The sequence below is a fragment of the Bombus pyrosoma genome, linkage group LG3 (genome assembly GCF_014825855.1).
Source record: "Bombus pyrosoma isolate SC7728 linkage group LG3, ASM1482585v1, whole genome shotgun sequence".
NCBI lineage: Eukaryota > Metazoa > Arthropoda > Insecta > Hymenoptera > Apidae > Bombus > Bombus pyrosoma.
Window position 1 is genome coordinate 10,552,388 of NC_057772.1, and position 13,942 is coordinate 10,566,329.

Consider the following 13,942-nt stretch of genomic DNA (forward strand, 5'->3'; position numbering starts at 1 on the left):
AGGAAGAGTGAGTAGAGAACTCTGAGCGCCGCAGCGCTACGGGGTGGTTGCCCTCGTCTGCGCTTTGTGGGAAATGCCCGCTCAATAACGCGTAGGTCCTCGTCTGCCCCTTCTCACCCTCGGAGGCATCGCAGCAAGGGCCACTGCCCCAAAAGGCACGGCCACCCATCGAATAACCCTTATCCTATCTCTCCCTCCTACCCATAAGACAGTTCTTCGATTTTGTTCCTCCTTCCTTTATTCTTTTTCCTCTTCCTTCGACCATCTCATACGTCGAAATAGATCGAATCCTCGCCCTTGCACACAGACCTCGTGTACAGTCGCCGAAAAGACAAGAAGAACTGACAAATATCACTGTACCGATTAATCTTACGGTCTGATTTGCGATTTCTAGATAGGAAGGTCGACTTCTACCGAATTGAAGATCATGAAACATATTTTCATTCTTTCTCTATATTATCACTGATATTATTATTATCAATAAAATATAAATAATGTAATTTAATTACAATTAAATAGTAGTATTGTACATGTCCTTATATCTAATACAACAGGGACGAATTGGCCATCGAGGAATTTGAGAAATTCCCGGTGGGCCGGTAGGGATTTGGGGCCGCTCTCTGCAGAATCTAATTAATGAACGAAAAATGGAGGACTAGTCATGTCGGTAATCTTCTGGTAAAAATTTAAGTTCCAGCCCGTCCGTGACTAGCAATAATTTCTTTAACATCCACTTGCCACTCTTAAAACAAGAAAAGAATACATCTGAATTAAAATTTGAATTAATAGAAAAAAGAAATTGAATTACTTTTAATATAAGGTGATGAAGGTGTCTACCAGGATCAAGATATTAAATGATGCTAATGTCTGAGGATATTGAGGTAATTAGTTATTTATTAATATTTTTTGTAAATTTATGTTAAATTGATTTTTATGTATTTTATAAATAGGATGTGTAAAGATATTTAATTGCATCCTTGCATTTTAGCTTTTAGGGGAAAGTGGTCGATATCTGCCCAGTATTCCGAGTTACCTCACCCCCGTTTCAGGCATGGTGGAACCCCCAAAGATCGCTCGGGCAATGACCTCGAGATTATATATTCTGCCGGTATAGGGTGGTACAGGGTTATTCCCCTTGAATTTATCCGCGAAGCTGTATCTTTTATCAAATCGTATTGAAGCCTGGTCAGAAAAAATTTTAAATATTTATTAAAAATGAAAGAAAAATAAAACAAGTCACGAAATAAAAAATACATGTCAACATAATTAGAGGAAAAATAAGAAATTAGAGCCTGTTTAATATTAAGGTACTCCATTAATATATGTACGTATTACATTTAAGAATTTCAAAGGATTATAACAAATCATTGGTTCTAGATAATTCATCCTGCTATCAACTTTTGCATTTTCCGACGTCTAAGAATATAAAATAGACCATATCGTTAATTGATATTTTTCATTGAATTATTTGATGACCCTTCTCGTAAAGAATTGGCTTGCATAATAATTCCACGTCAAAGAGAGTATTGGCATCGGTTATATGTAGTTTTCGTAGCGGATGGCATTTATAAGCCATGCTTGCTACATCCACCACCTACCGGATCAATAAGTACTCTTCTTGTTTCATAGGAACTGTTTCCTTCTGCTCCGTATTGTGATAATATCTGACATTTCATTACAACAACGTATCTTTGTGTGTTAATACATACTAGTGGAACACAACATTCTGGATGTCGGATAATTATTTTGCTCTTTTTTCGAAAGAACTCACTTGTTTGTAAATTATAGAGGAAATCATGCGATGCATTTCTCGGAAACACGTATTATAAAGCAAAGATAACAGGGGCGGAATTCAGAAGAATATTAAATGACAAATTAACTGTGAGTTATTTCTTTAATAATGTCAAAAGTCTAAGAAATTATAGATTACTCTTGCATTTCATATTTTGCAAGTTTTTCCTAGTTATATATAATCAGTGATCCAGAATGAATGTACTAAAATATAAAAATTGAGAGAAAGACTTTCAATTTCTTTAACAATAAGTAGACGATCTTTTGTTTGTCTTCAATCCTTGCTTTATTTTATTCTGGGACTATTCAATTTATTAACTTATATAGAAACCAGAGGCCCACGATTCTCCATTTCTCTTGTGTCCTTTATTTAGAATGGCGACGGCCGTATTTATAAAGGGATATCTGAAAGAAACTCATTCCTTTCATTAAACTGGTATTAATAGGAATAAACAGTTAGAGCGTTAGGGGATTCAACGATCGATACATTCATTACGTGCCACTTTATCAATGGGAGGTTTCTGAGACGCGCTAGGAAAAAAGTCCAGGGAAAGCAAAAACCATCTATACTCCGGTCGGAATAACTCCGATTCGGATTTTACAGCATGCGTGCAAATAGATGCGTAGATACCGGCCGCTTGTATCTATTTATAACGGCGACGGATCGCGGGGCAATTGACCGCGTGGCCTTGACTTCCTGTTGACCCAAGTGCCCCTAGGGAATTTTGGCGTACATCGTGGAATTTCTTACCATGATATTCGAATATCTCGTCTAACCATCTTTTTCGATACCATTTCAAGCAGTATTTACAAAATATATATATATAATTTTATACATCAAACAACTACATGTTACCTAATTATATGATTATCAAATAATATTTTAATGTACGTCCTAAGTTATCTAAAAAGTATTTTAAAAATAATCATTCTTATATATCATATTCGTCCATTTATAGTCTCGGCGAATAAGACTGATAGTGGCTAAGAGTGACGCATGCGTGGAAACGACGATTTTTAATCAACATTGATACGGTCTTTTGGGACTATCACTTTCGGGCTTTTCATAGCGCGATCGACGAGTTCCCATGTGGTTCAGCATACTTCCAGCAATTATCTACAAAAGCAAATAAAAAAAGTTAATATAATTTAAGAACACTATTCTCTTTCCAGAAGATAATCGTATATACAAAATTAAAATTTTATATATATGACAAAAATTAATTTTTTATTTTTTAATATTATCACATACATATGTATTTATCCCATACAGTCAAAGCGTTTCAATTATAGAAAATGCAAAGTATAGCTATTGTAACGAGTATCGGCACATATCCGTCTTCTAATGAAATGTTTTTATATTAGATTCTACACTCTATATTCTAGTATTAAATTTTTGTAATCACATGAAAGTATTTGCAAATGATACGATATTTAATGTACTTAAATCGAATTAATTAGTACGTAAATACTATATCAAATACAATATCGTGTCAATACTTTTTGTAACCGTTGTTGTAGATAGCTTACAGATTTCTTTCTCTCCATACCGAAATCGAGCGTATCGATTCTTCGCGAATAACTTTGTTTAGCTTACTTGAGTCTAAGTAGTTTTTTTCTGCAATCGGTAGGAAACCTGTTCGTACGAGGAACGGAATGTCTGAGTGGCTGCCGTCCTCTCATCTCCGTGCAATTCCACGCGTAGTAGAACGAGTCGACCAGGTGAGATCGTTCATTCTGCAAGAGACATTTTTGTTTCAGTCCCTTCCTCCTTCTCTGAAGGCGACTCGCTGTGGCAGGGCCTGTGAAATCGAAGATGGAAAATGACCAGGCCAGGAGGGGAAAGTAACGGTACAAGGGAGGGCATAGTTAGCATTGAAAATGAAGAAAAGACAATAAATCATTGGATAAACCCTAGTAATAAACCCTTGGACAAACAATACAAGTTGAATGTATCGAGTGAGCTACCTCAATAGAAAAGTTACGATGTCATAAATATTCATTAGATGTTATGTATCAAGGTAAATGTGTAAGATTAGAAAGAATATACAAGAGAGACAAAGAGAGGTAGTTCGTAGGAGGTTGTGGAGGATGTCGAGAAATGAAGGCCAACGGCCTTGACCTTGTCCGTGACTTCGTCATGAATGAGAGGGAAAGAGAAGGAGAGATATAAGAAAAGACACCGGTCAAAACAAAGTGGCCTGCTTTCTTCAAAATCGAAGATGCTGTATATGGTTGACAGGCAGGCAGGCAAGCAGGCAGACAGACAAGCAGGCAGGCAAGCAAATTCAGGTAAACGGCCAGTCGATGGTAATGGCTACATAAATCCCCAGGTCTTAGCCTCTTGTAAGTGCTTTATGGAATTTGGGTTTAATCTTCTAATGATTTAGAGGCAAAAGAATTATGTAGTTACCGATTTATCGGTCCTCGGTTTCGTTTGAACAATGAAGAGTGTCATTAGTTAGGATCCATACCATTATACGGGACGAAGGGTCGATGCGTCATTTGTGCTAATCGTGAAAGTACTGTAAGTACATACAGAAATACATATTCTAATCTATGGATTATATATCTTAAGAAAATGTAAAATTTATTGTTCGGCAACGGATTATTTATATACCATTTCTTATATAACTCAAATGATTCATATATGATTTATGGCTTTAAACGATTCATAATTTATATAAATGTATAATATTATATTTATTTCTTACTAAGAATGGCATAGTTTTATGTTCGGAACACTTGACAATGGATTTCGAAGACACGTTATATGCATGCCTTTGGCACGGTTTGTATTTATTAGAGAAATCACAAAATGATTGGTAAGTAGTACACTTTTAAGTAGTTATATCAAAGTGACTTATTAGTTGTGCAAGTTGTACTGATACGAATGGAAAGATTCTTGCAGTTTTTTTAAGACTCTCGCGAAGTAAAAGCGTATGTTCGGACATCTGTTCGACGTATATAAAGATAATATTGTCATTACCGAAAGTAACGTTTTGATAATACATGCTTTCTTGCCATTGTAGATCTGCATGATAAGTTTAGTAACAACATAATTGCTACACAAATCCGGTTTACGAATACTTTCTTCGTTACGATGTATTTTAGAAATTGCACACGATCCTATAATCATAACCTATCCATTCAATTTACATCGCTACGTAGTTGTGTAGGTGACGAAATAGGATATATGTACAAAATCGATCGAATCGAGTTTTCCAATTGCTACGCCACTGATCGAGAATCTAGGATTGGAAACGTAGAGGGCATCTGTGAGTAGTACGGAGCTATGGCCAACAGGCGGTAACCAGAAAGAGAATTTCGCTCGAACATCATAATAGAACGAAATAGTGAAGAGTGCAAGTGAAAGATCGATTGAAACCTCCATACGCGTTGCTTTCTCGATTGATTCTCATCGAACGTTACCGCGGCGTTTGTCTAGGCAGCATCTCGGTGAATGAGAAATGTCGATGACCGCAAAGGAAATTACCGCGATTTGCTGTTGAAAAGGGGGGAAAAAGCTAGGGGAAAATCTCGTCTCCTGACCTCGAGGGAGTAGGAGAAGTGAGTGAGGTCGTTCCACGATCGATAACGCGAGTCTCTCGCGGGAAGGTGCGAAAGAAGCTCGTCGGGCATCAACGAAAGAGCCGAAAGAATCGATCTCTCATCCTATGAAAAGAAAGAGAGAGATCTTAATATCTACCGGTTTTTCTCCTTTAGTAAATGGTCGGTGAACAAGAAGACAAGAGTCGGTCGGTACTCTATCTCAGGTAGATTTCTACATAAGAGGGCATATGGCACACATGTTTATTGCCGTATCGCGAAGGGTCGCGTATACGGGGGTGAGTATACCACCCGCCACTGTCTGTCGTCCGTTTTCTCTCTCTTCTTTTTTCATTCTCTTCCCTTGTATCGTGCTTCGTTATCGCTCTTCGTCTTTCGCGGGGCGCTGTTGCTAGCGGTCTCCGTCGAGCTTTCGCCACTCGTTCATTCGCATGCTTGCCAACTGCGCCACGCTGAAACTCATCAAGAAAACCGCGGTGATCATAGCCCTCTCTCCTCTACGTCATTCGTTTAGGTTGTAGTTTCCCTGTCTTTATTGGACGGACGATTGGTACATTGGTTATCTCTTTGTCGCGCTCAACGAACTCGTAAGATATCGCTCGTATACGTGTTGATAAGTGAATGTGTGTTGAGTGGCGGTCGTGCAGACAGGTGCGGCCGCCGGAGCCCCACCGTTGGTGGTGGCGAGCATAGCGCCTCCAAGCGGCGACTCTCCTTAGTTTCGGGCAAGATGGGCGAACCTCGCCGGGCAGTAGCTTAGACTCTACCTACAAGACAACACATACACTAAATGTTTCCTAACCACAAGTAACAATTAATTGTACATTTATTTTATTTAAGGGAACACAAACTCTATTTTTGTAACATGCTGTATTAGTAGTGCTTCGTGGAATTTGTACGATATTAAAAAGGTGCGAGGCCACACGCGCGATATATAACGGACGAAAAGACGACGACGGAAAGCACGAATAAAGATAGAAAGATTTTCGCGATAATTGGAAGATCTAAGTGCGAAAGAAGGAGAAGAAAAGAAAAACGAAGAGGAGGGATAAGGATAAAGGAAGAAGGCGGTGTGATTGGAAAGATACACGAACGAAGGATCGAAGATAAGGACTTAAGGAAGACAGTGACCGAAGCGACGAGGACAACGATAAAGGGAACAATTCCGACGAAGACGGCAACGACGTGGATAAGAACGATCGTACCGCAACAGCAACCAGTATTGGTTGAAAACGACACCGAAGTAGGTGATAATCTCGCGTAGTCTCTCCTGCTCGTTGTCTTAGTTCTCGGTGTAGCCTAACTGATTCTCTCGATGTGGTGCGTGTTTTATTAACGAATTACGACGTGGAGAAAAGTGTTCGACCGATAGTAGTAGTGAAGTGTATAAGCCGACACACCCTCTTGACACTCGACATCCGTCTCATATCGCCATCGGTTCAGGCTCTCTACCCCCTTCTTTCCTCATCTTTCTCGCTCTTCCTTACTCCAACCTTTGACTACATTTACGTAGTACCGCGTGTACATTCGGTCATTGCAACAGAAAGCCGCACACACCACTTCCCTCTCTCTCTTTTTCTCCTCTGGCTCTTCCTCCCGTCTCAACCCCTCAGCTCACGTTTTCTCTTCCCTCTCTCTTTTTTTTCTTTCTCTTTCTCTATCCAGATTGTCCTACCGTCTCCTTTTTCTTCTTTCTCTTCTCTTTCTTTGCTGCAAAGTGATTTATTGTTTGTCGCATCGGGTTTTGTCGGTATTAAAACTATCGACTTTGACTTTATTGCTGTCCCTTCGCGTCCATAACCATACGTATTGTACTTCGTCCTAGGTTCTACCCCCTCCTCGACAACCCTCGTACTACGAAGCGTCTCACCCACACTTATATTCATCATCTCTCTCTTCCTTCCTCACTCTTTTTCTGCCTCCGCTCCACCCCGGTTTATCGGCCGATCGGAGTGCAAATTCGTTTCGTGACCGTGCTGTGTTGGTTCTTTGCTTGCATCTGACCAGTGTCGAAGAGATATCGAAAATCCGCGGGTGACGCTGCTTTAACGGCCGGGCAACACCAGCCTGAGAAAACCAGCAACGATCTACAAGTACGAAATAAGAGAAGAGAGAGGAGAGACACACACATTACCCGTAATAATAGGACAACGGCACAGCGTATATTTTCGAGCGGGCGCCACGAGCGATAAGACCGCTAACATGTCCGTGAGAATGGAAAACGTAGCTGCGCCAAGGAAGCTCAACTATAAAATGATGGTAAGTCAAATGAAATCCAACGATATTTTCTGTCATTTTATTTCATATAATTTACTCGGGTTTTTAGTTATATTCGAAATCAATTCGTATCGGTCGGTTTTCCGCATCGAACCCTCCATGCTTCGCGTTCGTGTCGATGTGAGTGCATATTTACTTGTGTGTACATGCTCTTGGAAAACGTAGCATTACCATGGGGACGGCCGATGGCCACGAACCTTGCGGAACCGGCGTAGTTTGACAGTTTGCCGCGGGGCGTCTGCTGCCCCACCCAGTCTCCTCTTTCTCTCCCCCACTTCAACTTCTCTCGGCCGTCTTCGCATATTGCTTCTTTTCTTCCTTCCTTCCTTTTTTCTCTCCCTCGAGAGAGTCTATCGTGCTTTGTAACCGGGGAGAATTCGTCTGAAATAGTTTAGAATACGTTCATTTTGGTTGTTTTTTTTTGCTTTCAATTATTGATGGAGTGTGGGTTTTTATACAAATTCATATTTTTGAGAACATAATTAAGAAAATAGGAACTAGATAGAAAACTGTTTTACTAGGTATATAGTAATTGTTATAACTTTAGTGTTATAAAAATCATACTATATGGATACTTTATATACTTTTACATATTATGTGCATTCTCTGCAATTTTGCGTTTTCAAATTTCCTATAAATGCATGAAAATCCGCAATATCATTATTATTCAGTAGGTTGTGGATATTATACAAATTAAACACTATTAAAGAAAGAGAACCTAAGCAGAAATGTGTTTTGTCTATCAAAACCAGTACTCCATTTTGGATATTTTATACATTTTTGCATTGCGTATGCATTCTGCGTATTTTTGCATCGTTAAATTTTTCATAAATGCATAAAAATCCACAGTCTCTCTGTCGATAGTATTTAAATAAATTACGAATGATCAACTTAATGGATCGAATTGACGATTGTCACGAGTAGGTACATACTAGTTGCCGGTAATACGTTAATGGCATTCATTGGAATAAATATATATTTCTATTACATGATTTTGTTGTTGCAGTTTTTATTAATCTATTTCTTTTATACTATTCTTTATAGTACTTGTAACACTTAGAATAGTTTGAATTGATCCTGAAAAATCAAGAATAAAGTGTTTCAAACCACATGGTTTCAGTAACATTTCTATTATATTATAGTCATGAATATCATTACTGTTGGCTCATTGAGTATCATCTCCTCTGAAATGTAATCGGATAAATGTATTTAAAATATTATTCCTATTATTTTTTCTTATTAATTGAAAACATGTGAAAATATACATTTCTCGTTGGTCAAAATACTGTAACATTTTTAATGGAACTATCATTTATGATTTTCGTGATTTGTCTTTACAGAAATGTCAAAATAAATGTTTTGGTATTTGGATAGCGCATGTGACAGGTTCTTATTCTTATGTATACGGTCCTGGCATTCTGCGCAGGCTCTTGTCGTTTCTTCCTGTTCTGTGTCTACTTTCAATTGCTCAGATTTTCGTGAAATTTTATATTTTTTACTACACTTAATATACTTATTTTTCTGCTCATTGAATATACCAATTGCGATAAAAAGTGATAATTCTAGACAAGTAAACTTCATTGAATGTTTTTTTTCGTTTGATTTATTGCTTAATAAAACTAATAGAAATGAGTAGGAATTCCATTTAAGGGAATTCTCGTATTTTTCATAATTTTGTTTTTTGATTAGTATTTTTATTGCCCTTCCTATGATCAACATTTTCATGAATAATAGTTACGAATTAGGGTGGAATATGAGATAAATAACTATATTTTGTTTGATATGTTATTTCTGAAATATTTTTGTCAATATTTAAAGAAATTTCAATTGCTTACTAATATAATATTTAGTTGCTTGTGAAAGCGACGTGGAGCCACTATCCGGAAGCATTCTTAATCTACACATTGAAATTCGACCTAACGCTCGTCAGTGTAGCCAACCTCGTTGTATGCTTTTAGTGACACAATAATAACATTTTCGCATAGATTTAAACACATAATTATGATCGAAATTATTTCTGTTTTGTAATATGACAACTGAATTTTAATAAGAATTTAAAAATTAATATATTGATATTTTTTGTCAACTTTTATTTAAAGTTCATATAATAATAAAAGTGTTAAGTGTAATTATAGAATGTCATTTTATGATCAACAATATCGACAATTAATGTTTCACGTTGTTTCGAAGTTTGCTGATTGCTAATGTAGCCAATGTAAAGGTTATCGCATGGTAAATGTGTTTAAACGGATTGGTGTGCAAACAGCTGTTCTCTTCAGTGTTACCAACGGAAAATTGATACTTGAATATCATACTAACACAAACTAAAGTAACGTAGTGTATCGATATGCAGTTATTTTAACTTTCTTTTTTACTAAACAATTGTGTAAAATCCATGAATCTTCAAATATTAAGAAACAAAAAAGATTTTATTAATTTCAAATTCATATAGAACAGAGATTGAAGCATATTGAGAGTATATTAAGTCAAAATCAATAAATTCGCGGAGGTCAGTTGAACGTAACCACGGTTTGTTATTCGCGTACTTTGAACTTCACAATCTGAAGTGAAGTGTTTAATTAACACATCAAATATTTTATCAAGATTACAGACGCCTATCTGTAACATATTTATACCCAACATTGCATTGTTTGGTGCATTTTCATGATCGTTTCTTTCTTTATCTTAATTGATATATCTATAGAAAATTTATCAATAGCAAGAACACATCATTCATTAAATTTAAGACTCTTATCAGATATAAATCTTTTTGAAACTCGTGGTATCTAAACTTAGATCTTTCCACTAAATTATTAAATTTTTAAATCTACAACCTATATTTAAGTTTAGATCGTCTCATAGTTAATATTATTTTTGACTTTATATTTCTTCACTAAGCAATATATTAAAATAAAACACTTCATATGATATTATTAATGACCCACACGCATAAATTACCGTGACCAAATACAAAGTTGTCATTTAGCACGAGCTAAACGTGAAATTTACGGAGTAAGTTCGCATGCTTTTATCTTACCGGTTTTTATGGATGTAAAAGTTGCACATTGTACATGTTTCACAAACAATTCGGACATCTTTACGTTTAATTTCTTTTAATTACATGCTAAATTATTGATGTACATAGCAGAGGATTTTTTCGTATAAATAAATTCCTTCCCAGATATGTAGATTTTTTATCCAATTATTTATCATCTAATAGTCATTTAAACAAAGTGAAAGGAAATATGATTTACTTATATAGGTTAAATTTTTTAGTCAACAAATAGTTTTAATACTTCATACAAAGATGAGATTATTTGCAAACAAATGTAAAATATAACTGATTCTTCTATTTATCGAAAAATTTCCTAAAAGTTACCTTGTGGTGGAGAGGAATATAAATATTACGTTAGGTTATAAAGTTAATACTGAAAATAATTTAAATGCTACAATGTTATTAGTAACAAAATGTAAGACTTAATGTTATCTGAATTTTCTAAAATAAAAAGAAGCAGCATTGCTGAATTATTTCTATGGGAAATAGTCCATCCATAGATTTGTATAGATCCTGAGAAACTACATAAGGAACTACGTACATAATAATCAAACAATTCATTGAAGATAATGCCTTTATAGTATGTCTAATAACATTGATTCATTTAAAATAAATATATAAGTAAATATATATATACTAGTATAACAATACTACTAAATTTCTATTTGAAATCATTAATCCAAAAAGTTAGGAGTCATATTTATGAGGTAGAATAAAAGAATTATGTTGATACTAGAAACTTCAAACTTAATGATTTAAAAGGTTAAGTCTATCTCGTCAGATTTCTTATTGGTATGATTTATTTTGCAAATTCCTAGGTTGTATCTATAAGAGACGGTTCAAGATAATCATGAGATCTTCAAACTTAATGATCTAGAAAGATATTCAATTTCGCTATCGGATTCTCTGCTCCAAACCAAAGCAACTTTCGTTTGGCATCAATTGCTCGTGGGCCTCGATTGATCTCTTATTCAGTGAGAAACTGCTTCAACAAAATTTACCTAAATGTACGCAGTCTTGTGGAACGAAAGCCAATGTCAGCCAACGAATTGTTCCATTTATATACATAAAATTGACGATCCTTTACGCTGATTAGACTGGAATTAACGAATCATTTTGCAATATTAATGTGCTTGGAGGTGTAAAATTATTCGATTGTTGTTTATTAATCAACGATTGTAAGGAAATAGTCAATTTTGCATTTTCGTTTATATTCAAAAAGCTTCTTTAGACAGAATTCAATCGTTTCTTTACATTTCTATCTCTATCCTTTTATATTTCTAGTTCTATAGCTGCATTTTTCCTAATTTTCGTATTTATATTTTCGTTATTATTATTTTTACAAGTCAACATATAGCAGACCAAACTTATGTAGGCTCACGGATTACCTGTACGTAACACAGATTTTGTATGTACATATATTATACATAAGATATATGCGGTTTTTAAAAATCGACTAATTTCTAGTCTATGTTTATAGTACATTTCCATAAAATAAAATTTCAATATAAAAGGTATCATGTTACATGTTAGAAAAACAAAACGAATAAGAAACTAAAACGTAGGACAAAAAGTGCGAATGACCTTTATATACAGGTCTTTACTTTCTCCGTTGATCATAAAGTACTAATAGTTGAAGATTGTCCAGTACGAGCGAACATTGAACGCTACCGATCACTATAGTGTCACGTTTCATAATTGCCTTTGACCGTGATTTAACGTGCATTCGCATACATTATTATCTTACAACAATTGAATAATATATAATTATGTATTCTCGAATTTTATGATTTTCCTAATATTTCTTTTTCATTACATAACATTTCTTATTTTTTCCTTGCAAAAGAATAGAAAAGTTCGCTGCGTTTAGTTAAGCTTGCGAACGGTACTCGATGCTTCACCAAGTGCGTTTAGTCGATCGACGTTGAGAATTCATAACGATAATTGAACCGATTTGTTTCAATCGCGATTACATAGGCGAGTCATTCTCGTCGCGAGCCACGACCACTTCTGGCGATCATGATGATTGATTGTTTCCATCGATCTGCGTGTCTCTGATGATTTCAGGAGTACCGTTGGCTCTGGTGTATCATTTTCGTCCATAGACGTATCTAAGAAGTATAGACCGCGAAAGAGATAGAGATACATAACGCGAGGACTTCCTTTCCTTTTTTATGTGTTATAAAAAATATCTGCTACAAAAAGAAAGAGAGACTACGATAATAATATTTATTTTTTATCTTTTAACGAGGACTACGCCCTTCATAATGCACCAACGGTGTATATTTCTTATGTCTGTTTTTCATGTTTTCAGTCACATAATCGTTTGCATTACGCGCGGTTACGCGAAATCGAGAAAACCCGAACTTGTCGAATCGGCAAAGTTCGGGCGAGATCGACTACCCGAAAGCGTTCTATCATACGATACATAGATTTCCCAGAAAATAAACACTCGAAGATAAAAATCTTAAATTATATTACGAAACATATAGTCTATCGATATTCTCTTACTTGCCATTCCTGCAGTCTGGATATTTTCATCTTATTATTATTGACATCCTATGAATTAATTCGAAATCATCGAAATCGATTGGAGAACTAGAAATCAATGGTAATAAAAGATTCCATAACAAATCATAATTTACCAGATCAGAAAAGACGTTAGCTAAAAAGTACAATCGAGAAAAAAGAAGGAGGAGGAGAAAGCAACTAGACTGAAACAATAGAACAAATACATCTTCAGAACGATGAGATTCCATTTAGCAAAAACAAGACAAACAAAATTTGTCCACTTTTTTCTAGCTCGTAAACGAAAGACAAAGGCTAAGGTGTAGCCTGGTTATGCCCAAAAACCAAGTTTTTTAGTCGACTGAAAGCTGGAAAAGAGGTGACAGAAATTCGCGTGTCGGTTTTGTGGAACGTTTGAAAAGAAAATACCGCCACGAAACGAAAGTTTTTCATTGTTAGGAGAGTTTCGCGTCGAAAAGCGGCTGGTGGGTGGATAAAAATTGCAAGCGACGGGAATATAAAAACGAACCGACGTGCAAAGGGAAGAAAGAGAGAGAGATAAAGAGGAGTGGGGGAAGAGCGCGAAGGCGAAGAGAGAAAGGGCCAGGTAGGGTGAAGAGAATAGACGCAGCAAGGATATCGATTATTTGTGGTTGCAGCGGCTGCAAGGCTCCGCTCCCTTCGCTGGAGCGCGAGGACGAACATCCGGAAATCTCGACGATGTGATACACTGAACCGAGA

The 13,942-nt window shown here is 36.1% G+C and overlaps 2 protein-coding genes and 1 long non-coding RNA gene across 9 annotated transcripts in view; 1 reads left to right on the top strand and 2 right to left on the bottom strand.

Moving 5' to 3' along the window:
* Positions 1–887: 887 nt before the first annotated feature.
* LOC122566354 lies at positions 888–5,361 on the bottom strand. 2 transcript variants are annotated; one of them, XR_006316476.1, is made up of 4 exons: positions 4,781–5,361; positions 4,205–4,316; positions 3,389–3,593; positions 888–2,908 (listed from the first exon to the last, which is right to left on the bottom strand). It is a non-coding gene; the product is annotated as an uncharacterized LOC122566354 (long non-coding RNA). The 2 variants fall into 2 exon arrangements; XR_006316475.1 differs by having other exon boundaries at positions 991–2,908; positions 3,389–3,528.
* A 324-nt stretch (positions 5,362–5,685) lies between these two features.
* Positions 5,686–13,942, top strand: part of LOC122566351 (protein alan shepard) — a 45,720-nt gene continuing 37,463 nt past the window's right edge. For 2 of the 6 annotated variants that reach the window (XM_043723478.1, XM_043723483.1), the window contains exon 1: positions 5,691–7,620. In XM_043723478.1, the coding sequence (XP_043579413.1) occupies positions 7,564–7,620 (57 nt within the window). In that variant the 5' untranslated portion in view covers positions 5,691–7,563. Of the gene's footprint in view, positions 7,621–13,942 lie in introns of all 6 variants that reach the window. The other 4 variants (XM_043723481.1, XM_043723484.1, XM_043723480.1 and 1 more) reach the window with 3 other exon arrangements.
* On the bottom strand, positions 7,642–9,543 carry LOC122566353. Its single transcript, XM_043723487.1, has 2 exons — positions 9,474–9,543; positions 7,642–8,019 (listed from the first exon to the last, which is right to left on the bottom strand). Exons 1-2 carry the CDS (start codon positions 9,541–9,543, stop codon positions 7,700–7,702), a joined length of 390 nt encoding a protein of 129 aa, XP_043579422.1. The 3' UTR covers positions 7,642–7,699.

Coding starts and splice junctions, on each gene's coding strand:
- LOC122566353 (XM_043723487.1), bottom strand. CDS start 9,543: ATGTGTAGATTAAGAATGCTTCCGGATAGTGGCTCCACGTCGCTTTCA. Junction 8,020..9,473: donor AGCAACTAAATATTATATTA/GTAAGCAATTGA, acceptor AAACTATTTCAG/ACGAATTCTCCCCGGTTACA.